The sequence below is a fragment of the Balaenoptera ricei genome, chromosome 3 (assembly GCF_028023285.1).
Source record: "Balaenoptera ricei isolate mBalRic1 chromosome 3, mBalRic1.hap2, whole genome shotgun sequence".
Classification (NCBI taxonomy): domain Eukaryota; kingdom Metazoa; phylum Chordata; class Mammalia; order Artiodactyla; family Balaenopteridae; genus Balaenoptera; species Balaenoptera ricei.
Genome location: NC_082641.1, coordinates 176,005,144 through 176,031,708, shown reverse-complemented (window position 1 = coordinate 176,031,708; position 26,565 = coordinate 176,005,144). Strand labels below are relative to the sequence as shown.

The 26,565-nt window shown below is 38.7% G+C and overlaps 1 protein-coding gene across 7 annotated transcripts; it reads right to left on the bottom strand.

Annotated features, from left to right (window-relative positions):
* Positions 1–265: 265 nt before the first annotated feature.
* On the bottom strand, positions 266–24,550 carry LOC132363097 (zinc finger protein 699). 7 transcript variants are annotated; one of them, XM_059918516.1, is made up of 7 exons: positions 24,483–24,550; positions 24,117–24,178; positions 18,312–18,364; positions 17,287–17,413; positions 12,810–12,908; positions 12,225–12,408; positions 8,139–11,869 (listed from the first exon to the last, which is right to left on the bottom strand). In XM_059918516.1, exons 3-7 carry the CDS (start codon positions 18,357–18,359, stop codon positions 10,411–10,413), a joined length of 1,917 nt encoding a protein of 638 aa, XP_059774499.1. In that variant the 5' UTR covers positions 18,360–18,364; positions 24,117–24,178; positions 24,483–24,550; the 3' UTR covers positions 8,139–10,410. The 7 variants fall into 7 exon arrangements, 5 of the variants coding, with proteins under 5 accessions (XP_059774499.1, XP_059774496.1, XP_059774498.1 ...); XM_059918513.1 differs by having other exon boundaries at positions 24,260–24,524; XR_009502546.1 differs by lacking the exons at positions 24,117–24,178; positions 24,483–24,550 and adding an exon at positions 266–852 and having other exon boundaries at positions 8,996–11,869; positions 18,312–20,272.
* Between the last annotated feature and the right edge of the window lie 2,015 nt (positions 24,551–26,565).

Sequence of the window (26,565 nt, the reverse complement as noted above, 5' to 3'; positions counted from 1 at the left end):
TTATTTTCTAATTGTAGCCACACATAGAATCCACCTGAATGTCTTATTAAACACAGATTGCTGGGCCTGACCCTGAAATTTCTGACTTAGTAGATCTGGGATGAAGGCCAAAATGTGCATGTCTAACAAGCTCCCAGGTGATGTTGAAGCTGCGGGTCTGCAGACAACCCTAGGAGAAACACTGTTCTTGTTTGTGTCCCTAGGACACTGTTTAATAAAAGTTTTCCCTCCAAGGCTTACATCTCCTCTCTTCTATCCCACCCCCAGCCTTTACTAGGATGCACTAGCTCTTTCAGATGGCATTAAGGAAAACCCTGGCTGCCTTGGCTCTTTTCCCACTGTGGCTTTTCCTCCAGAAAGTACAGGGAGATTATCCAAGAAGGGAATTCATACCATATCTCTGGGAAGCCCAAGATGCTTTGCCTTGGGGACACTGAAAGCTTATTTCAAAAGTTTCCAGGACTTCACTGGCTGAATTCTCAGATTGCCTCATTAAATAAATTGTTCTGTTGTCATTATACTCTTTAAACAATTAAGCTCCCTTGGGGTAGAAGGAGAATAACAGAAAAGAAACTTTCTGCCATTGCTGTTTCCCTGAAGATAGCTGTGAAGAAAGGCAAATTTCTTTCTTCCATTTATCCCTTCTTTACCTGGTATGCTCAAACATTTGCAGTCCAGATCATTCCCCTGGAGTTTACAAAAGCTTCTTTATGAAGAAGTCTGCCAGGTCTCCTTAATATATTGCCATAATTCTTGCTTCTCCTTCACAGGATTTAATTTCAAAGTTAGAAGTTTCTCCCTGAGCGATGTGTTAGTGTTACAAGTTGCCCTGTAGACTTGACTCTGGAAATCCTATTGTAACAAAAATAAAATGCATGAGAAAGGTCCCTATTTCAAGAAAGGGAATGCAGCCGTTAGTGATATTGCTACTGGAAAATCATGCATTTTGAAGAATGAAAATATCCCTTAGAATGTATTTGGCACATGAGATCACCGCAGACCTCAGGGAAGGCAATTGTGATGGAGGTAGAAAGTCTCCAGATGAGTTGGTTGAGGAGAGAATGAGCAGTGTGGAAATGGAAGTAGCAAGAATAGACCAAATTCTTTAAAAGTTTGGAGCAATACCCAAAGGGGAGTATGGGCCTTTGAGTGAGTTTTATTTTAATTGAAAGAAATGGGAATGTGGAACATTGGATATTATAACATTGCATGCGGACACTGGAATATAAAGGATTAAGAAAGGAAGTGATAGTGTAAGTTCTCCCCAAAAGTTAGAAAGTGATAGAATCCAAAACTCAGGTGAAGGTTTTAAAGATGCAGTCATTAATAAAATAACTGTACAAATAATTATGTAATTACAATGGTGGCTCATGTTGTGATGGATGGTGTAGAGAAGAAATGGGGCCATTAATTTTCTACAATGTGGGAGTGAAGGCCATGGTACTTAGACCATGAGAAGCAACTACTGAAGGAACGAAAGGATAGATCCATTAAGAGTGGTCACTATTGAGCATTCAAAAATTGTAGGCAAATATATATAGATCCCCGGCTTTAACCAATGGACACTCAGGACCCTTGGTGTTCCCTAGGTGATGAAAATTAAGGCATTCCAGCAAATTAGGGCTCAGGGTTTCCCTTGGAACCACTGATACCAAACCTCAGTAGAGATGGAGCCTGCCATAGAAACAGACTAGCAGTATACTGGGCTTTCTCAATCTTAGCACTATGGCATTTGGGGCCAGATAATTCTTTGTTTGGGGGACTATCCTGTGCCTTGCAGCATTCCTGGTCTTTACTCACCAGATACCAGGAACACACACACACCACACTACCACCCACTGTGACATCCAAAAATGTCTCCAGACACTGACAAATGTCACCTGGTGGGTAAAATCGCCCCTGGTTGAGAACCACTGCTGTATACACTGGCCTATTTAAGAGTCTTATCTTGCCAGAGGCAACAGACATGTATCACTAGACTCTCAACTCCACATTTACAGTCTCTCAACAGGAGTGTAATACCCTATTCCTAAATTGGATTCCAGGTATGGAATTACAGGAGCTTTGAGAACCTTCACAAAATATAGTCACAATTATATGTGCTTGCATCATTCATTATGGAAGTTCTGGTCAATATGCTTCATCAGATTCTCAGAGTATTAGTGACTTAGAACCACTGCTATTAAGTTTTACTCAGGATAATGTGTCCAAAATTTTGAGAAAAATAATTTATCTGAAGATTCAGGCAGTGTCACAGGTCCCTTGGTTCTTAAACCTTTGTACACATAATTTTCACCAAATACTCCAATGTCACAATTCTTGGAGCACACAAGGGACATTCCTGCCTCGAGCCGTTTGTTCCTGTTGTTTGATCTACCTGTACTTCCCTTCCTTAATATCCACCTCGTTCCCTTTCTCACATCCATCATGATTTAGTTCAAATCTCCATTTCTCAATTTCGGAATCACCCAATTTAAAATTGTAACCTCCCAAGTCTTCTCTATCCCCCTTAGTATATTTTTCCTTAAAGCTTTCATTGTTCACTTCTTGACTAATTTCACTAGAATGTAAACTCCATGTGGGCCATGATATTTGTTTGATTTGCTCACATGTATCCTGAGCAGCAGTTAGAGTACCTAGATATACAGGCACTTGGTTTTGTTTTGTTTTTTCTGCTTATATTTCTACCTTAAGAATTGGTCTCTCTCTTCAATGACAGAAAATTCTTAGACATTACTCTTGAAATGTTTCTATGTCATTCTCATCCTTTTTTCTTCTGGGAAACCTATTAGACACATTATCTATTGCATCTCTTGATGTACCTTCCAGGTCTCATAACTGTTCTATCATGTTTTATATCTTTGTATTTCTGTCTTCAAATGAATAATTTTCTCTTCAACCTTGTAACTCTAGAGTTTGCAAAGAAAAAAGATTCTATTTTTTAATTTCAATAATCATCTTTAAAGTTTAAAATTCCTAATTTATTCTGTTCATATCTTCCTATTTTTGCTTCATTTTTACAATGTTTCATCTTTTTCACTTAAAAAAATAAGCTGGAATTCAAATTACAAGAAATACATTTGCTGTTCACAATGGAATTTAACTAGAAACCAATAACTGAAAGACAATAGGACAATTTCCAAACACATGGAAAGTAACCAGCACCCTTCTAAATAATTCATGTGTCAAAAAGGAAGTCCGAAAGGAAAATTTTAAAATACACAGAATTAAATGAAAATAAAATTATAACATATCAAAATATGTGGAATGCAACCAAAGCAGTGTCAACATGGATATTTATAGCACTAAATGTTTTCACTAGAAGACACATCTCAAGTCAATGATCTAAACTCCCATCTCAAAAAAAAAAAAAAAAAAAAAAACCTAGAAAAAAGAAGAGCAAAAAACCAAAAACAAGCAGAAGGAAGGGAATAAATAAGAGCAGAAATCAACAAAATTGAAAACAGGAAAACAGAGAAACTCAATGAAAGAAAAAGCTGGTTTTTTTTTGAAAAAAATCAATAACACACAACCACAATTAGATAACCTGAATAGTCCTACAACCATTAAAGGCATTGAATTAGTAATTTTAAAACTCCCCCACAAAGAAATCTCCAGCCCTAGATAATTTCACTGGAAAAATTTGCCAAATATTTAAAGAAGATTAGCACCAATTTTACACAATCCATAAAAGGAGAGGGAACACTTTCCAACTCACTTTGTGAAGGCAGTAATGCCTTGATATAAAAACCAGTCACAGGACTTCCCTGGTGGCGCAATGGTTAAGAATCTGCCTGCCAATGCAGGGGACACAGGTTCGATCCCTGGTATGGGAAGATCCCACGTGCCATGGAGCAACTAAGCCCCTGTGCCACAACTACTGAGCCTGCGCTCTAGAGCCCACGAGCCACAACTACAGAGCCTGTGTGCACAACTACTGAAACCTGTGCACCTAGAGCCCATGTTGTGCAACAAAGAGAAGCCACTGCAGTGAGAAGCACACACACTGCAACGAAGAGCAGCTCCCGCTCACTGCAACTAGAGAAAGCCCACGCAGCAACAAAGACCCAAAGTAGCCAAAAATAAATAAATAAAATAAATTTTAAAAATAAATATAAAAACCAGTCAGGGACTTCCCTGGCAGTCCAGTGGTTAAGACCCTGCACTTCCAATGCAGGGGCTGTGGGTTCAATCCCTGGTCAGGGAACTAAGATCCGACATGATGCGTGGCGCGGCCAAATTAAAAAAAAAAAGTCAAAGAAAGGACAAAAAAGAAAACTATAGACCAATATATTTCATGAACTTAGACACAAAAATCCTCAACAAAATGTTAATAAGCTGAATCCAACAATATGTAAAAGGAATTCCACATCACAACTGGAGACACATTCCAGATGTGCAAGTTTGGTCCATTACATGAAAATCAATGGAATCCATCATATCAACAGGCTATAGTCATAGATAAGCAACAAGGATTTACTGTACAGCACAGTGAACTATATTCAATACCTTGTAATAACCTATATACGGATAACTGAATCATTTTGCTATATACCTGAAACTATCACAACATTGGAAATCAACTATACTTAAAAAAAAAAAAAACCCAAAAACCAACCAACCAAACAAAAAAACAGGCCATGGTCATATCAATTGGTGCAGAAAAGACATGACAAACCCCAAAACCTATTCATGATATTCAGGGCTTTTTGTTTTTTTTTTTACATCTCTGCAAACTAGGAAGAGGGTAACTTAATTTGATGAAGAGCATCTCCAAATAATCTATCACTAACATCTCAGCAATGAAAACAAACACGGCCACACACAAGAACTTGGATGAATCTGAAAGGATTATGCTGAGCGACAAGTCTATCTCAGAAGGTTATATAATGTATGATTCCATTCATATAACATTCTTGAAGTAAAATTATAGAAATGAAGAACAGATTAGCGGTTGTCAGGGCTAGTGACAGAGAGGTTTGGCTGTGACTTCAAAGAAGTAGCCTAAGAGAGAGTTCTTTTGTGGTAATGGAACAGTTCTGTATCTTGATTGTGGTTAGTGGTTCCATTAATCTACACAAGTGCTAAAACTGCAAACACAAACACACACACACACACACACACGTATTTAAAATTGGTGAAATCTGAATAAGTTCTGTGGATTTCCACTGGAGGAAACTGGGTGATGAATACATGGGACTTCCATATACATTTTTTTTTTACAAAAATATGAACTTGTAATTATTTCATAATAAAGAGTTTAACACACACACACACACACACACACACACACAACCAAACTAAGGACCAGAAAGCTTAAATGACTTTTTTCGAAGGTCACAGAGGTAGAGTTGAAAAGTGAAGACTAGAAATCAGGTGTCTTGATTCCAGTCCAGCTTTCTTTCCATTCCAACAAGGAAAATATATGGTCTTATGGTAACAGGCACATAAAGGTGATCCTCTGCATATATCTCAAATGTATTGCAACTGATAATGTTAATAGTAGAATATTCTGATTGGATGGTTATATAAGCAAACTGGACACAGTAGAAGGCAGGTACTGATACAAGCTACTATTGCAAATAGCTAGGGAAATAAGAGAAAATTAAACCCAAATTCAGTAGAAGGAATAAGACCAAAAATTAAAGAATTAGAAGCAAAATAAACTGAGAGTTGGTTCTTCAAAAAAAATTAACATATCAAAATCCCTACCAAGATGAAGAAAAAGAAAGGGACCACATAAACTACCAAGATCAGGAATGAAAAAGGGGATATAATTACAGCTTTCAGACATTAAAAAGAAATTATAGGATATTATGAATAACTTTATGCCAACAAATTTGGAAAGTTATGGAATGGACAGATACAATTTAGCAAAACTAACACAAAAATAAATAAAAAATTTAAATAATCTTTTGTCTATTTATACGTTTGATGTAATTCACGAGTGAAACTATCTTACAAAAGCTTCCTATGAAGAAAACCCAAAACTAGATTCCCAGGTGAATTTTTCCAAACACATAAAAAATAGATAGTAGATAGTTTAAATTTCATATAAAGTCTTTCAAAACAATTTCCAACTTCTTTTATGAAGCAGCGCAAACCTGATACAAAGCATACAAGTATGTTAACATAAAAGAAATTACAAGACAAGCCTCATTAACACAGACACAGAAATAAGTTTTTTTAAAATAGCATTTTGAATCTAGCAAAATGAAAAGGCTAATAAGCTAACATATACCATTTCCAAGTATGGTTTATTCCAGGAATACATCTTGTTTTACCATTTGAAAATCAAGGAATGTAGTAATTCACCACATTAAGAGACCAAAGGAGTTTTTAAAGACTCTGACATAGACAGAAAAGGCACCAGATAAAATTCAATATCATTGATGATTAAAAAAAAAACTCTTGACAATCGAGGAATAGAATTCCTTTCATTTAAAAAAGTTATCTATGAAAAACTTACAGCTATTATTATACTTAATGGTAAAATATGGAATACTTTCCCCTAACATCAGGAACAAGGCAAAGATGTTCTTTTATACCATTTCTATTTATCACTATAAAGCAATGAGGCAAGAAAAATAAAAGGTAAAGTTTAGAAATCAAGTAAGACTGTCTTTTATTGGCACTGACAGGATTGTATACACAGAAAATACAAAATAATTCATAAACTATTTGAATAAATAATTGAATTTATAAATGTCATGGATAAAAGATCAACGTACAAAAAGAAATTGCAATCCTATGTGCTAGCCTCCAAAATCGAAAAATAAATAAAAATATTTACAAAGGAAAACATACCACATACCTAGAAATAAATTAAACAAAGTTACTTCAAGACCTCTACAATTAAAACTACAAAACACTGTTAAGAGGAATTAAAGATGACCTAGATAAATGGATAATTATATTATGTTCATCAATTAGAAGACTCAGTATTGTAAAGATGTCAATTTTATTCAGGTTATTCTCTAAAGTCAATGCAATTCCAAGCAAAGTCCCAGATTTGTGAAAATTGATAAGATCTAAAATTAATATAGAATCAAATCAGGAATAGAGAAGGAAGACAATCCTGATGAATAAAAAAGTTGGAAGGCTCTTGCTACCGGATATCCAAAAATACTGCAAAGCCAAGTAAAGATTGAGAAACCATCTTAGCAATCTAAAGAGATGGTAACAGATGGAATCGAACCTTTCTGAAAGGATTTCTAGAACTACTTAGCCTTGGCTGAGAGTTCCCAGACTTCATAGTTCCCTCCCAGTGCTAAGACCAGAATAAGCATATTGTGCTAGCTGATGTTATTATTACCTCTATTTCTACACCCCACCTGCCCCCTGCTGTCTCCTTCCCTTCACCATATACAACACGATTGCCAGCACCCTATGATTCAGTTAGGACTGACTCCACTCTCTTTTTCTGGATGAGTATGGGAGCCAGTCCTAAACAAAGCAGAGAATTACATTCCTCTGGCCACAGTGATTCGACAACAGTTGGCAAGTGAGCCAATCAGATTCAACTGTAATAATCATATTGGAATTGTTCAGAAAGACAATCACTCTCTTCTCCCTGAGACTGAACCCAGAAAGAAAGCAGCCTGGATCTTCTGAGGGCCACTGTGAAGAAAAAGAGCCCACAAGGAAGAATAGGTAATGCAGAAAGATGCGCAGACAAGACATGGAAACAGAACTCATCCAGATAACATCTTTTTAGCTCCAGGACCCAGGCACCTCTGAAGTTACTTATACCCAAGGATTTTTCAGTAATCAAACCAATAAATTCCCTTTATAGTTTACAAAAATGAAAAGCATGAAGACATGTCAGAGACTGGGAAAAGTTATCTGCAACACACATATATATATAATAAACATAATTTACGTGTATTATAACATGTTTTACGTATACGTATGTAACTAGATATAGACAGAGATACACATACATTAAAAAAGGAAAAATAACCACAGGAAACCCTTCAAATAAAAAAGGAACCAAAAATGAGTGAAGTGCTTCAATAGGTACCCTCATAAAAGAAGATCTCCAGGAGGTTCTCTGGTGGCCTAGTGGTTAGGATTCTGAGCTTTCACTGCCGTGGCCTGGGTTCAATCCCTGGTCAGGGAACTGAGATCCTGCAAGCCGAGTGGCACAGCCAAAAAAAAAAAAAAGGTATCCAAATAGCCAACAAGCACATAAAAAAGTATTCACCATTATTATATATCAGGTAAATGCAAATTAAAACCAAAAACAAGATATTAGCATATCCTGTGTTGAATGGCTAAATTAGAAAGTGCTGACCAGGTATGTGAAACAATTGGGACTTTCATGCATTGCTTTTAGGAGTACAAGTGGAATCAAACTTTCTGGAAAACTGGAATACCTACCAAAACTAAACATAAAGTCTATCCTATGATTCAGTAATTTCATTCCTATATACATAGCATATACCAAGAGAAATAAGTTCATAAGTCTGCCAAAAGAGCAACTAAAAGGCAAATTAGACATTATGTTGAGAAAAGAAGCCAAATGCATAACTGTGCATACTGTATTTTAACATTTACATGAAGATCAAGAACAAGCAAACCTAATAAATTATAATAAAAGCCAAAGTTGCAGTTGCCTCTATGGAGCAATTATTGAGAAGGCAGATGAATGACCTTTCTGAAATCCTGGAAATGTTCTCTGTCTATCAGAGTATATACAATGTGAAATTTCATCAAGCTGTACACTTAAGATTAGCACACTTCATACATATTAGTGTATGTATGCCTTAACAAAGCAGTAAAAGATGATTAAGGGGAAGTGGTACAGCTATACTTTTTGAGGTAAATGGGAAATAAAATGGAAGGAAAAAGTGTAGCTAAATGTACCTGAAGAAGCATAAACCAAATAGCTTTCATCTTCTCAAATAAAAAAGGAGTACACTCTTCCCCGTTTGAAGGTGTTAAATATAAACTTTCCTCCACTAAAATGGGATGACACCTGTCTGATGCTTACTTCAATTATACCTGGTCTTCCTCATTGTCCACAGCTCTTCTTCTTGTCTTGAGATCACAGGGAACTTGCACAGATGTGTCTTTTCCCCTTGAGCAGAGTGACATGATGGGGCTGGACTACGCAGATGACAACAATCCTGCTTCAAACTGGGGCCAACTCTATACAGTCAGTTGATGTGCCAGAGGGGCTGTAATATCAGCAATATTACAATGCAAGAACTTGCCAGAAAAAATCCAAGAAGCTGTGTATGGCCATGACAGAGGAATTTATGGAAATGTCTGTGGAGTTGCTGCCTCTGAGATAACTGAAGTCACACATTTAATGTTCCGTTTTGAGCCAGTACTGATCAGTGGATCCAATAATTAGGAAAATGAGCTGGAAACTGGAGCTTACCAGGACCTATGCATGTCTTCCTGTCTCATGGCCCCGCTAAACTCAGAATAATGGCTTCTTCCCTCTGCCTTCCAATTCTCACAGAAACTCTTATTTTAGACAACTCTAACCTGGAACTGGATAAGGAAGTAATTTTGGGAAATGTAGTCCCAGCCATGTCCAAAGTAACACAACATAAGCCAGCCCAACCAACTTCTAGCTTTCCTGTCACAAGGTCTCTTTTATAAAAATTCAAAACATTGGGTCCAATTCCCAGTCATGAGCAAGGACAAAGAACAAAATACAAAAATATCATAACAGATGAGACTCTTCTTTCAAAACCTTTGTACTTATTTCCACTGGATTACTTATTAGACAGGAAAAGCTTTTAATAATAAAAACTGATAATCTTTTAGTAGAAAAAAAAAGGGGTTGGGGAATATTGGGTAGGCAATTTCCAGTTTCTGCCATACTAGATCAAAATGAAATTACCATTTACGAAAAATTACAAATACCGAAGTGTTGATACCACAATGACTGCATACTTAAAGAACAATGAGAGTTAATTAGAAACTAATAATAATTTTTAAAAGACCGTATGCCTGCATACGAAAAAATACACTTCAACTCCCCAATGGGTCCAAAAAACTCTGTAATGGAAATAACATTTACATCCAAACCAAAACAAAAGCACCTCATAAAACATATGCAGCTACAGCTGAAAGGTATTAGAGGAAATTTATCACCTTAAACATTCATCAGAAAATTAAAACTGGAAATCAATGAGCCAGCAGTAGTCCACTTTAAGGATGAGGCACCGATCTTTGCTTCTAGTATGAATTTTCTTAGAACACAGTAAGTGATGTTCATGAAGGTGTTACCACATGATTTACATACACAGGGTTTCTCTTAGTTGTGAGTTCTCAAGTCTTCAAAAAGATGAGCGACAATTTCTTACATTCACAGGGTGTCTCCACAGTGTGAGATCTTGCGTGCTGCCTAAGATCTGAAAAAGCCTTGCAGACATTTCCTTATTCCTTACTTTATATGTTTCCTCTAGTGTGAGTTTTCAAATGTCTTCGAAAGTAAGCGGGACAAACAAAGGCTTTCCCACATTCCTTACATTCATAGGGCTTCTCACCAGTGTGGCTTCTTACGTGTCTTCGAAAGGATGAAGGACAACTGAATGCTTTCCCACATTCCAGACATTCAAAGGGTTTCTCTCCAGTGTGCATCCTTGTGTGGACAGTAAGGTATGAAGAATGGCGAAAGGCTTTCCCACAGTCCTTACATTCATAGGGTTTCTCCCCAGTGTGCGTTCTCATGTGGATCCTAAGGGCTGAGGGGTAAATGAAGGCTTTTCCACATTTCTTACATTCATAAGGTTTCTCTCCAGTGTGAGTTCTTATATGTACCGTAAGGTGGGAGGAACTAATAAAGGCTTTCCCACATTCCTTACATTCATAAGGCTTCTCTCCACTGTGAGTTCTTAAGTGTTCGGTGAGGGATGAGGAACGACTAAAGGCCTTCCCACATTCCTTACATTCGTACTGCACCTTTCCAGTGTGATCTCTCACATGTGCTCTAAAGGACGAGGGACAACTGAAGGCTTTTCCACATTCCTTACATTCGTAGGGTTTCTCTCTACTTTGATTTTTCACATGTGTATTCAGGGAAGTGGGAAGATAAAAGGCTTTTCCACATTCCAGACATTCATAGGGTTTCTCCCCAGTGTGTTTTCTCATATGGATACTTAAGGAGGACGGACAATTGTAGGCTTTCCCGCATTCCTTACATTTATAGGGTTTCTCTCCCGTATGTGTTCTGACGTGTACGGTGAGCTTTGAGGACTCACTGAAGGCTTTCCCACACTCTTTACATTCATAAGGCTTCTCTCCAGTATGGATTCTTATATGTATTATAAGGTGAGAAGAGGAACTGAAGGCCTTCCCACACTCCTTACATTCATATGGCTTATCTCCACTGTGAATTCTTTTGTGTTTGGAGAGTGAGGAGGAACAACTAAATGCTTTCCCGCACTCCTTACATTCATAAGGCTTATCTCCACTGTGAATTCTTTTGTGCTCTGTAAGGGATGAAGAACAGCTAAAGGTTTTCCCACATTCCTTGCATTCGTAGTTTGTCTTTCCTGTGTGAATCTTCATATGTGCCCTAAAGAATGAAGAACAACTGAAGGCTTTGGTACATTCCTTACATTCATAGGGTTTCTCTTCAGTGGGAGTTTTCATATGCTTCTTAAAACAAGCAAAAAAATGAAAAGCTTTCCCACATTCCTTACACTGATAGGGTTTGCTTCCAGTGTGAGAACTTATGTGATTCTTAAGGGATAAATGATCTGTGAAGGCCTTTTTACACTCCTGGCATTCATAGGCTTTTACTTCAGTAGTTCTCTTGAGTATATTAAGATTTGAGATATGGCTGAAGGTTTGTCTACACTGATTTTCTTCGTTATGTTCATAGATGTTCTCCACCATGTGACTTCTTTTAAAAAATAAAAAGCACATTATTAGCAGCAAGTAAATTTTTACCATTTTCAGTGACTACATCTGTTTTCTGCCCTGTCCAATGATAAGCTGAAAGTTCTCACAGAGGGCTCTACGATAGCCAATATTATCACTGAGTTTTTGGCTTATGGGGTTTTTCTGATGGTTGCTTACAAATGAATTACGTGTCAAACATGGAAGAGCTCAGTCTCATTTGTGGAAAAAATATCTTATGAAAATTCCATATGAAATCACAATTTTTGACCAAGTTTTATATACATGTTTTTAAAATTTCGTGACATTTTAAGATTCTCTCCTGAGACACTACTTTCTCTTATATGAATGGCACTCACCTCAAATGTCTCTCATGGTTTTTGTTCTGATAATCAAAACCATGGTATTCCCAGCTTCTGTGTAAAATGGACAACGAGGAAGCACTCCTTTTGAATCTTACTACATTCTGTTCACTGGATATTTTTTCTCGATAAATATCTTGTGGAGCGACTAATTCATTAGTTTTAAGTTGAGTCTCAAAACCTGAAACAACAAAATAAAGGCATCATGAGAGAAGGACTTTTGGCAGTGTGGCTGGTTCAGGACTTTCCCAATAAGCACAGGGTCAAAATGGCAAAGCAACTAAGAAATAATCCCACGAAGATTGAGACTGATGGTAACATAAATAGGGTATTCCTAGGGGAGTAAAACAAAAAGGAACTGGGTAAAACGCACATGACCGAATACTCCATTACAAACAGGAAATATGGGCTTTCCCAAGAACAAGGAAAGTGTGAGAGGACTGATGAAAAGTCAAAATAGTAATCGAAGGTATCTGTGGAAGATCAGCTTCCTCAGACAAGGCAAAGTTTCACTTTGCTTTTATTTGATTTTTCCAAATGTAATATCCCCCAACCAAGTCAGTTTCTCCCAAGGATTCTTGCCTTCCTGATGCTCCCCCTGGGTGGGTCCTCTCTCTGCTATCTCCAGGTCCTCCTCTTGTTTCCACTGGGAGATCAGATAGGGTGTGTGTAGTGGATACCCTGTTCATGTGGAAAGGTATATCATGAGGTAAAACAATGAGGAACCATAAACATTTCCATGAGACAGGGCAAAAACTTTGCTCTTCTGTTACTCTAAAGCAAGTAGGAATTTAACTGTAACAAAATGTTGAATTTATTTTTTTAAGGTGGGAGGGGGTGGTCTGATGTCTAGAACTGATCTGCCATTCACATCTAAACCTCAGCATTATTAGAAACTGGTCCAATATTCACAGGCAGGACATACTGTTCTCCTGTTGAAGATAAATAATCTCAGAATACCAATCTCAGACAAGGTTACTCTGAGATCATGATAAGATGAAACAAAATAAGGCTACTTCATAATTTAGCCTAGGGACAGACAAAAAAAGTCGCTGTGCCATCCACAAAATACTAATAGAGTTTCCCCTGCATCCAGATTTCTGTCAGCATCCAATCTAAAGTGAACACGTATGGACTGGGTTGAACAGTACCCCTCAAAAATTCATGTCCATATATACACTACTATGTATACAATAGACAACTAATGAGAACCTACTGTATAGCACAGGGAACTCTACTCAATGATCTGTGGTGACCTAAATGGGAAGGAAATCTAAAAAAGAGTGGAAATATGTATACGTATAACTGACTAACTTTGCTGTACAGCAGAAACTAACACAACATTGTAAAGCAACAATACTCCAATAAAAATAAATAAATAAATAAATGACAGCATAATATTAAAAAAAATTCATGTCCAAACAGATCAATGGAACAGAATAGAGAGTCCATAAATAAGCCCATATAAATATAATCAACTTATCTTTGACAAAGGTGCAAAGGCAATACAATGGAGAAGAATATAGTCTTTCCAACAAACGGTGCTAAAACAACTACTAGACATCAACATACATTTAAAAAAAAAAAAAGAATCTTGACACAGACCTTACACTCTTGCAAAAATTAACTCAAAATACAGGGGGAGGCATCCAAAGCTTCAGGACAACTTGGGGCCCCATCAATAGGGAGTAAAAAATTAGCTCAAAATAGATCACAGATCTAAATGTAAAACGTAAAACTACAGAACTCCTAGAAGATAACATAGGAAAAAATGTAGGTGACCTAAGATTTGGCGATGACTTGTTAGATAGGTGAAAATTAATCAGGGGAAACTTCACTAAAATGGAGTTGAGAGGCCAGAAGCGGAAGCTTTCATGCAGTTCCACAGGACATCAATTATAGGAAGATGGCTTCCCTGGTGGCACAGTGGTTAAGAATCCGCCTGCCAATGCAGGGGTCACCAGTTCGAGCCCTGGTCCAGGAAGATCCCACTTGCCGCAGAGCAACTAAGCCCATGCACCACAACTACTGAGCCTGCACTCTAGAGCCCACGAACCACAACTACTGAGCCCACGTGCCACAACTACTGAAGTCCACGTGCCTAGAGCCCATGCTCCACAACAAGAAGCCACCAAAATGAGAAGCCCGCGCACCGCAATGAAGAGTAGCCCCCGCTCGCTGCAAATAGAGAAAGCCCACGCGCAGCAACAAAGACTCAATGCAGCCATAAATAAATAAATAAATAAATTTATAAAAAAAAAAATTACAGGAAGAATTGTCAATTACAGACTCCAACAAAAGAATCATCAACAAGAATCACCAGTTATAATCCTGACAGGAAAAGATGTACATTGCATCCCCTATAAGAAATCAACTACCCCAGCAACTAAGCCAATATGAAACCATCATCACTCATTTTTCTCCAATAGACTTTTTTTTCTCCAATAGACTTTCATCCAAAACAATCTCTCCCAATTTCCTCCTTTTTCTCTATAAAATTATGTCTTCTTCCTTGTTTTTTGGACTTGCCTATGGCTTTTGTTATAGCTTTCTTGTCCTAAATTGCAATTCCTCTGCTATGCCCAAATAAACCATTTTTGTTGGTAAAATAACTATCTTATTTTTAAGGTCAACAGATAATGACCTGAAAGACACAATTCATGAAAGAAAGAATTGACAAGTTGGACTTCATTAAAATTAAAAACTTTTGCTCTGAGAAAAAAACTGCCAAGAGAATAAAAAGCCACAGACTGGAAGAAATTATCTGCAAAAGACATATCTGATAAAGAAGTGTTATCCAAAATATACACAGAATTCTTAAAACTCAACAATAAAGAAAACAAACAACCCGATTAAAAAAATGGGCCAAAAACCTTAACAGATACCTCATCAAGGAAGATACACAGATGGCAAATGAGCATATGAAAAGATGTTCCACATCATATGTCATCAGGAAAATGCAAATCAAAACAATGAGATACCACTATACACCTATAAGAATGGCCAAAATCCGGAACACTGACAGCAAAGAATTTTGAGAATGTGGAGCTGGTGGGAATGCAAAATGGTACAGCCACTTTGGAATACAGTTTGGCAGTTTCTTACAAAACCAAACATACTCTTAACCATACAGACAGGCAATTGCACTCCCTGGAATTTACCCAAAGGAGTTAAAAACATGTCTACACAAAAACCTGCATGTGGATGTTTACAGCAGCTTTATTCATAATTGCCAAAACTTGGAAGCAATCAAAATGTTCTTCAGTGGGTGAATGGATAAACAGACTGTGGTACATCCAGACAATAAAATATAAATCAGCACTAAAAAGAAATGAGCTATCCAGCCATGAAAAGAGGTGGAAAAACCTTAAATGCATATTACTAAGTGAAAGAAGCCAATCTGAAACGGCTATATATATACTGTGTGATTCCAACTACATGACATTCTGGAAAAGGCAAAACTATGGAGACAGTAAAAAGATCAGTGGTTGCCAGGAGTTGTGGGGAAGGAGAGATAAATTGGGGTGGAGGGGATACAGGATTTTTAAGGGTAGTGAAGCTACTTTATGATATTATAATGGTGGCTATGTCATTATATATTTGTCCAAACCTTAAAATGTACAACACCAAAAGTGAACACTAATATAAACTCTGGACTTAGGGTGATAATGATGTGTCAGTGTAGGTTCATCAACTCTAACAAATATACCACTCTGGTAGGAAGGCTGTGAGTGTATGGGGACAGGGGGTATATGGGAAATATCTATCTGTACCTGTCACTCAATTTTGCTGTGAACCTATAAACTGCTCTAAGAAAAATAAAGTGTACTGAGAAAAAAATCCCTGTCCTCCCAGAATTTCAGAATGTTATTTTATTTGGAAATAGGGTCTTTGCAGATACAATCAAGTTAAGATAAGTTATACTGGATTAGGGTAGGCCCTAAATGCAATGACTGGCATCCTTACAAGGACAGAAAGACTTAGAGACAGAGGATGAAGGCCGTGTGAAGATGGAGGCAGAGATCAGAGTGATGCAGCTGCAAGCCAAGGATTGCTGGCAACCACCAACAGCTAGGAAGGGGACAAGGAGGGATTTTTCCTGAGCCTTCGGAAGGATCATGACACCCTGATTTCAGACTTCCAACCTCCAGAAATTTAAAAGAATAAGGTTCTGTTGTTCTTAGCCACCCAGTTTGTGGTGCTTTGTTATGGAAGGCCTAGGAAACCAATACAGCCTGCTTCCATAGACCTACCCCCAAGTCATTCAACCTAAGTACACAAATCCGATAATATTTACTTTCTAACACCTTCTTTCTGTGACACGCCATGGCTCCCCATGGCATGTGTTCTCCCTCACTGCTCCAAGTAATAAACCCAACTTGCTTAACTGGTGGTCTCTGGGTACAGGACATTAACAGCAGTAAAATTCTCAAAAGGTCCCAAACCACCAATTTTCTCCCTGTGCCCCAAAGTGACCCCTGAAGTCTGTGCCCACAATTTCTACACTTAATAAGCCTTGAGGCTTCCAACCACAAGAAAAAGAGAAAGTCAGTTCAATATACATGTTTATTTTCTTTCTTTTTTTATGTTAATTTCATATTTATCTTCTTGCCCATTACACCTAAGCATTTTGAATACAGGGACATCTTGTTTTTTATAGTATACATTCAAAAGGGTTTGATATAGAGTTCACCCTCAAAAAAATGCTTAATGAATGAAAGAATGATTGAATGAAGAAAAATAAGACCAACAGCATCTTTGTAACACTGGATGAAATGAAAACTCTGCATTCAGTGCCAGTGTCAGAATGGATAAGGAGATTTCCACTGATTCTTTTTTTGTTGTTGTTTTATACTGGTAGAATATTTTAACAATATGCATTGTTATTGTTTATTTTCATGGTGAAGCCACTAGACTGTAAGTTCCTTGGGGTCAGTGACCATGTCTGTCTTATTTACCAATTTATTCCAATTCCTCAACCCAAATCCTAGAACAAAGTCAATTAGTAAGATAAAACTGTTTTCTAAACGACTAAATGAAGGAATGTTGCCATCCTTACCTAATGAGGCCAGGTTCCGGAAGTTTTCCAGCATCACATCTCTGTAGAGGTTTCTCTGAGCGAGATCTAGCAAAGCCCACTCCTCCTGGGTAAAGTCCACAGCCACATCCTCAAAGACCACTGGTTCCTAAAACATTCCACATATTTTGTTCAGAAAAGTGCCAACTCCCCCAGTGTGTGCAGGAGGATGAATGAGCCTGGAAATACTGAGGAACTGAGAATCAATTCATAGGAAGTTCAGAAGATTCTATTCTCCCAACATCTACCCTAAGATTCAGTCATCAGATCTTCTTCGTTCTACATAAGCATCCTGACTGATCAAATTTTCTCACAGATTTAACAACACTTTTGAAACAATAAATTTATCTTTCCACAGTTTGATGGTGACCAATTCCAGTCTTACAATAATCCAGAACATCCAGAGGATATAGCAGAAATGAGAGAAATGCTCTAGAAATGAAATAATAATTTCCACATTGAAACCAGCAAAAATTCCTTGTTACAGAAACAATTTCACTGCTTCCTTATATTCCACCATAGCAACCAGCACAACACAAAACACTCGGTCAAATCTGGATGAGGTTTTAATGAATTAAAACACACTGAGGGACAGAGAGCTTTTCTTTTTCTTTTTCTTCTTTCCCCACAAACCTGGGGCCCAGGAGTCTGCAAGAAGCACAACATTCAACCCAGGCCCACAGCCAGCCACATTTTCTTGCACTCAAGGCCAGGGGGCTGTAAATTGTACAACATGAGCTAAATTCAGCCTATCATCTATTTATGTAAGTAAAGGTTTATTGGAACACAATAAAACATTTGTTTTGTTTATACACTGTATATGGCTGCTTTCACAATAAAATGGCAGAACTGAGTAAAACAGAAACTCTATGGCCTTCAAAGCCTAAAATGCTTACTATGTGGCCCAATGCAGGAACAGGTTGCTGACCTCTGCTCTAAACGGTTAGGAGATCGATGGCCCGGGGGAACTGAAATATTCTTTTGGAGAATTATTAACTCTTACTTACCTGTGTCATATTTTTCTGTAACTCAGCAGCTGTTCTTTCTTCCTCCATGTTCCCTTCATGAAGAAAGACAGAGTATTGAGAAGTTAGAGCTGAGGCAGGAGAAAGAAGACACGAGAATCTGGGTCTCCCCACAATTTCCATAATCAAGACTGGGGATTTTGCAGCACATCTGTTAGGAGTGATCACTCCCCTCAAAACACACACACACACAGACATGCATAGCCCTAAGACACCCAAGCAAACACACATCAATCTTGTAAGAAAATAGAGGGGGGAAAAAAAAAAGAAGTTAGAGCAATCTTATCTCCTCTAGAGCTATAAAACAGTCCTCTGGTTCTTGTAGATCATAAAAAAAAACAGGTTAAGAGTTCCATTTTGTAAGCAAGTTAACTGTAGTCTAAAAAAATTTAGCTGTCAATTTGATCATAATAATGAAAACATAAAAAAATCAGAGAACGTCTTCAATAGTAAGAATATACACACCATCTCAAATCCAGGAAAGTGTGACCTGTATGCCAGACTTCCGGGGGTTCCACTCCCAATATTTATTTCTGCACCTCTTGGCAGGCTAACATGTATTACTGCTCAGCCCCTGACTACTAGACCCTCTCCCACAAGGGCTGCAGGGTCCCCAAAACCTGGTTTTTGAGAAACAGCATCAACTGACTGAATTCCACATACAGGTGGCAGAGAAGACTTCTCCTATTCAATTCTGCAGGAATTGTACAGGAGGTACAGCAGCAGCAGAACAAGAACACTCGGAGTGAAGTTAGCAGTGTGTGTCATCTCTCACAGTGATATCTGTAGCACTACTGCACAAATTTCAAATAACGAAAATGCAACAGTTTCTTCCACTGCCGTGGATGAAGTATGTATTTTAAAGCCAATACAAACTGTAACATTCTTTACTAACAACATGTTCCATTTGAGCAACCAAGATATGAGAATGACTTGGCAAAGAGATGCCCATACCTCTGCAAAAAGATTATTCATAGAAACTCTGCAAATGAGATACTAACACAACCAGTTTATAGTTAAGAATCTTGGAAAGAGTCACTTTAACTATGTGCTCAATGCTACCCAATTAGAAAGCTGCTGAGGAGCTGTGTGTATGCACGTGTATTTACCTTCAAAGCCTAAGTGCCCAATGAGTGTATTTCTGAACATATACCTTACAATTTAGTTGTCAGTGAGGCCCTTATGCCCTAACATTACCAGGGTCTGGCCTAGAACCCTGTTGGGCACACTATGGAGAGTAAACAAATGAAGTATTCTATTCAAGTGTTTTATCTTTGAGCTCCTTCTCTTGACTAAGCCCTATGTCTTCAGCAAGGATGCTTCCCTTAAGGCCCTTACCTCCTGCTCCTTCATCTCATATTTATTTAGGTAATATTCACCCTGTCCTACTACGTGCAGTCACAGGAGACACAGCACTGAACAAAACAGAAAAATCCTAAAGTGCCTGGGTCGTTTGAAGGAGGACCACTAAATTAACAAAATATTATCAGGTGGTGGTATATGCTATATAAAAATGCATCACATTATAGGGATAAGGAGATACACACATATTTATCTTTAGCAAATCAGGACTGCTTATGTGACAGGGTAGAAGCAGGAAATTAAAATAACTGTTTCAGATAACACTAGAAATCCACGGCTGGTGTGGTATATATATTTATATACAACTGACCCTTGAACAATTGCAGGGGTTGGGGCACCAACCCTCCGGCAGTGGAAAATTCGAGTATAACTCATAGTCAGCCTTCAGTATCCAAGGATTCAACCAACCACTAATCCTGTAGTATTGTAATATTTAGTACTGAAAAAAATCTGCATATAAGTGGACGCGTGCATTTCAAACCCATGTTGCTCAAGGGTTAATTGTATTTACAAAAATCATCAATTCCTATAGAAGAAAAATCAGTATCAATGGGTTAACCATTGACTTATAAGGGCAGAAAAAGAACAGCATAAAGGTTTAGAAAAAAAAATGAGTATATGACAAAATTAACAATATTTTAAAAAACTTAAACAGAATCAGAAAAGCTAAAATGGCAATACTACCCAAAGCAATCTACAGATTTAATGCCATCCCTATCAAATTACCCATGACATTACAGAACTAGAATAAATAATCCTAAAACTTATATGGAACCATAAAAGACCCAGAATTGCCAAAGCAATCCTGAGGAAAAAGAACAAAGCGAAAGGCATAACGCTCCTAGGCTTCAGACAATACTACAAAGCTACAGTAATCAAAACAGTGTGGTATTGGCACAAAAACAGACACACAGATCAATGGAACAGAACAGAGAGCCCAGAAAAAAACCCACATGCCTACGGTCAATTAATCTTCAACAAAGGAGGCAAGAATACACAATGGGAAAAAGACAGTCTCTTCGGCAAGTGTAGCTGGGAAAGTTGGACAGCTGCATGTAAATCAATGAAATTAGAACACAACCTCTCCTGTGGAGAAAAGGGAAACCTCCTACACTGTTGGTGGGAATGTAAATTGGTACAGCCACTATGGAGAACAGTATGGAGGTTCCTTAAAAAACTAAATATAGAACTACCATATGATCCAGCAATCCCAATCCTGGGCATATATCTGGAGAAAACCATAATTCAAAAAGATACATGTACCCCAAAGTTCACTGCAGCACTATTTACAATAGCCAAGACATGGAAGCAACCTAAATGTCCATCAACAGAGGAGTGGATAAAGAAAATGTAGTACCTACATACAGTGGAATATTAGTCAGCCATAAAAAAGAATTAAATAATGCCATTTGCAGCAACATGGATGGACCTAGAGACTGTCATACTGAGTGAAGTAAGTCAGACAGAGAAAGACAAATATCATATGATATTGCTTATATGTGGAATCTAAAAAAAGGTACAAATGAACTTATTTACAAAACAGAAATAGAGTCACAGATGTATAAAACAAACTTATGGTTACCAAGGGGGCAAGGAGGGAGAGGGATAAAGTGGGAGATTGGGACTGACATATACACACTACTATATATAAAATAGATAACTAATAAGGGCCTACTGTATAGCACAGGAACTCTACTCAGTACTCTGCAATGACCTATATGGGAAAAGACTCTAAAAAAGAGTAGATATATGTATATGTATAACTGACTCACTTTGCTGTACACCTGAAACTAACACAAAATTATAAATCAGCTATACTCCCATTAAAATTTTTAAAAAAAGAACACACCCTCTCACCATACACAAAAACAAACTGAAAATGCCTTAAAAACTTAAACATAAGATGTGACACCATAAAACTCCTAGAAGAGATCATAGGCAAAGCATTTTCCAACATAAATTGTACCAATGTTTCCTTAGGTCAGTCTCCCAAGGCAACAGAAATAAAAACAAAAATAAATGGGACCTAATCAAACTTATAAGCTTTTGCACAGCAAAGGAAACCATAAACAAAACGAAAAGACAACCTATGGAATGGAAGAAAATATTTACAAATAATGCAACCAGCAAGGCTTAATTTCAAAAATACACAAACAGTTCATACAACTCAACAACAAAAAAACAAACAACCCAATCAAAAAATGGGCAGAAGGACTTCCCTGGCAGTCCAGTGGTTAAGACTCCATGCTTCCAATGCAGGAGGCACGGGTTTGATCCCTGGTCGGAGAACTAAGATCCCACATGCCACACAGCCAAAAAAAAAAAAAAAACGGCAGAAGACCTAAATAGACATTTCTCCAAAGACATACAGATGGCAAATAGGCACGTGAAAAGATGCTCAACAATGCTAATTGTTAGAGAAATGCAAATCAAAACTATAATGAGGTACCCCACCTCACACTGGTCAGAATGGCCATCATTAAAAAGTCTACAGATAACAAGCACTGGAGAGGGTGTGGAGAAAAGGGAACCCTCCTACACTGTTAGTGGGAATGTAAGTTGGTGCAGTCACTATGGAAAACAGTATGGAGGTTCCTCAAAACACTAAAAATAAAATTAACATATGACCCAGCAATCCCACTCCTGGGCATATACCCAGAGAAAACTATAACTCAAAAAGATACATGCACCCCTATGTTCAAAGCAGCACTATTCACAATAGCCAAGGCATGGAAACAATCTAAATGTCCATGAACAGATGAATGGATAAAGAAGATGTGGTACATATATACAATGGAATACTACTCAGCCATAAAAAAGAGAAGGGAATAATGCTATCTGCAGCAACATGGATGCAACTAGAAATTATCATACTAAGCAAAGTAAGTCAGAAAGAGAAAGACAAATACCATATGATATCACTTATATGTGGATCTAAAATATGGCACAAATGAAACTATCTACAAAACAGAAACAGACTCACAGATACAGAGAACAGATTTGTGGTTACCAAGGGGGAGAGAGGGTGGGAGAGGGATAGACAAGGCGTTTGGGGTTAGCAGATGCAAACTATTACACACAGAATGGATAAACAACAAGATCCTATTGTATAGCACAGGGAACTATATTCAATATCCTGGGATAAACCATAATGGAAAAGAATATTAAAAAAGAATGTATATATGTATATAACTGAGTCACTTTGCTGTACAGCAGAAATTAACACAACATTGTAAATCAACTATACTTCAATTAAAAAAATAATAAAGTGAAAAAAAATGTTTAAAAAATTAAAAAATATAGGGACTTCCCTGGCGGTCCAGTGGTTAAGACTCTGCGCTTCCAACGCAGGGGGCGCGGGTTCGATCCCTGGTCAGGGAGCTAAGATCCCGCATGCTGCAGGACCAAAAAATAAAATAAAATAAAATAAATAAATGAATATAAACACAAAACCTGTTTACATCCAGTCATTAAAGAAAAAAATTAGCAGTTTAGAACATACCTACAAAGGAAACAGAAGTTGCAGATTGTTTTACAGACAGGTTCACCAAGTAAGTAAAGGATTCATAATTCCATTTTGGGGGGGGGGGGTGCTGTTTTCCTGTGTATTTCCAAGACCAGAAAAGTACTCAAAACTCAAATATATGTGTATACACACATACACACATATATATATGAAAGATCTCATTCATATACACAAGAGCAAAATATTAAAATATTAGTACAGTCCAGAAATGAATAATGAAGATAATAATCACAAACTAAGTTCATTTCCTCCTAGGAATGAAGTGTGGTTAAAATGATTAACATAATTAAAATGATTAATATAATTCACATTAATAGAAAAAGATCATATGACTCATCCCCTTCGATACAAAAGTGACTGATCTCTATCAATATGCATTGATAATAATTTAACCCACTAGGACTAGAGGGAAATAGGCTTTAATTAGAAAAAATATATATTATTTACAAACACCTACAGCAAACATCCTATTTAATGGTGAAATGGCAGAATAATTCCTTCTGGGATCAGGAACAAGACGAGGATGCACTTAAATGCTATTCTACATTGAACTGAATGTCCTGGCAAACGCACTAAATAAATAAAAAGAATATAAGGTACAAAGAATAAGAAAACGCTGAAACTGACATATGATCACACTTTCGGTGTGAAATTCAAAAAAAATCTACAGATAAATGACTAACATTTAGAGCTGCAACTGGCAAGGGGGGTTAAAAAGATACTAAGTAATCACTTCACTTTTATGCAGGTGAATATAATGTAGCAAACTGATGCCCACAGGAAGAGAAAAAAAACATCACAGGTTAAGAATAATATCTCTCGCACCAGGAAGGGAGAGGTGGGGACGGAGTGAGGCAAATGTCACCCCATTCTCACGGAACAAGCTGAAATCCACAGACCTGCGCAGAGACGAGGTTGAGACTCGTCCCCGTGACCCGAATGGCAGGGATGCTTTTCCTTTCTGGAAAGAGAGCAGACGATGATTTTGGAGGCCGATTAAATACGAGGATGGCTCTCCAACTCTCGCCTGCAGCAGACTCACCCCGACTGCTGGCCCCTCACAGAGTTCCTGATTCAGTGAGTTTGGTACCAGCCGCGGCTGCTGGAGGCCCCGGGCGCGGGTGTCCCAGCGTGGAGCGGTGGGCACAGCCCAAGCGGCCGCCTTTTGGCCTCAGACCCCAAGGCCAAGCTCTCCACCTCCCGCGCACCGGACTTGGGGCGGGCTGGGCTGAACCAGGTAGGACGCGGACCGAGGCAAAATTTACATCAGATTTAGACGGGGCTGTAAGGGGACATGGCCGCCAGCTTGCGCACGAGCAGAAGTGCACGGCTGCTTCCGGTTTCTGCGCCACGCAAAGCGTCAGGGGCGGGGCCTCAGGAGCTGGGAAATTTGGGTTGGGAGGGGCGGTGGCATCTTCCAGCCGCAAGTGGAGAAGTGCTAATTTCCTTCCGCGGAGAGATGCGACTGGGTCTTGGGGTCGGGTCAACCTAGGACTTGGGGTTGGAGAGGGCCTGGAGCGGGACCAGGCTATGGGCGGGGCTTGACTAGGCCTGTGGGGCGGAGATGGGGCGCGACCAGGCCTAGGGGCGTGGCTTAGTTGAATATTCCAAAGAGCTGAGTTTAGGGTGGGATCAGGTCGAGGGGTGGGACTGTAGCAAGAGGAGGTCCCACAGTCAGGCTGGTGATATGGGGCACTTTGAGACAAGACGATGTCCTCATCCCTGGGGACCACTGTAGCAGGTTAACTAGCCAATAAGGCAGAAATGGCAAGCCAAGGCCGGTCCCCGAAGCACAGTTAGGGGAGGCGTCTTTGTCCACAGCCAGCACGCCTCTGCTGTGACCCAGTCAGATCTGCTATGAAGGACACCATCATCATTCTAGCTGCTCCCCAGAGGGATATTGAGACACCCCCCCCCCCAACTCTTGGGCTGGCCCAACTAAAACACTGCTTAAAGTAACTGAAGTCAAGGAAGTTTATATCCCTGCCTCCCTAGGAGCCCAAAGGAGGTGGCTTACCCTACTAAAAGAATGCTCCAAACCACGAGATGGGCGTTGGGCCCTGCTTAAGGGAGCTTCTCACCAGGAGGACACCTAGAGAGGAGGTAGGAGCCCAAACTCTTGGGGAGATGAGAAGTGATGGAGTGGAGGATCCTGGAAAAAAATGTCTGGTGCCCTCTACTGGAGAAAAAAAATTCAGCACGGTGTCCCACAATAGGAATACTGTGTAGAAAATGAGATACTTTATCCTCTGCTTTGCCAGTGACCATCCAAAAAGTAACAAAAGACAAAAAGAGCAAAAGGAGAAGGCCAGAAAAAGAGGGGCTGATTCTCTCTTGAAGGAGGAAATACACATCATATCTCTCCTTAAGGACCTCCCCCCAAGAAGCACTCCCCCTTCACCCCAGGAAGTGAATGAATTGGGAGGAGGATGAGTTAAAAGGGCAATTACCTGCTTAACTATTAAAATTGGCCCACTTTTGCTAAGAGATGCTTCTGTCCTGGTTGTTCCTCCCAGACTCTCCCTTTTCCCATTATTGGAATGGACCTCCTTGGTCAACCTCATGAAACAAGTCTAAAGCTTTTGCTATGGTGGGTGTCACCTGGTGGGAACCAGTTAACTTTCTCCTACCCATGTGGGTGACCAATATGCCACAGTACTGCTAAGGACAGGCGCTGAAGGATTACGGCCTGTCATAGCTGACTTACTGAAAGAAGGGGTACTGATTCCTACCATGTCACCTTTCAATTCCCTGGTGTGGCCTGAGCCAGTATGAATATATGGAGGCTGCCTACAGACTATAGAGGGTTAAACAAGACTACTCCCTTCATTATAACATCCCTACCAAATATCATCACCTTAATGGATGACATTCAAAATAACATGGGTAAATGGTTTGAAGTTATAGATTTAGCTAAATGCATTCTATTCAGTAAAAGTTTCACAGGAGAGAGAGACAGCCTCACCTACTGCCCATGTACTTTATCCTTTGCTCCACTAAAGGCAAAGTGGAACAAACTCGAACCTGCTCTGGAGACCCAGGAAGTGGAACTAAGAACCTTGGACTTGGGAATTTCCTGGCGGTCCAGTGGTTAGGACTCCACGCTCTCACTGATGAGGGCCAGGATTCAATCCCTGGTCCGGGAACTAAAATCTCACAGGCCGTGTGGCACAACCAAAACAAACAAACAAACAAAAAAACCAAAACCTTGTCTATTTTTTGCTGTTCAGTATCTGTATTTATTTATTTATTTTTTATATAAACTGATCTTTTTTTAACTTTTTATTTTATATTGGAGTATAGCCGATAACAATATTGTGGTAGTTTCAGGTGCACAGCAAAGCGACT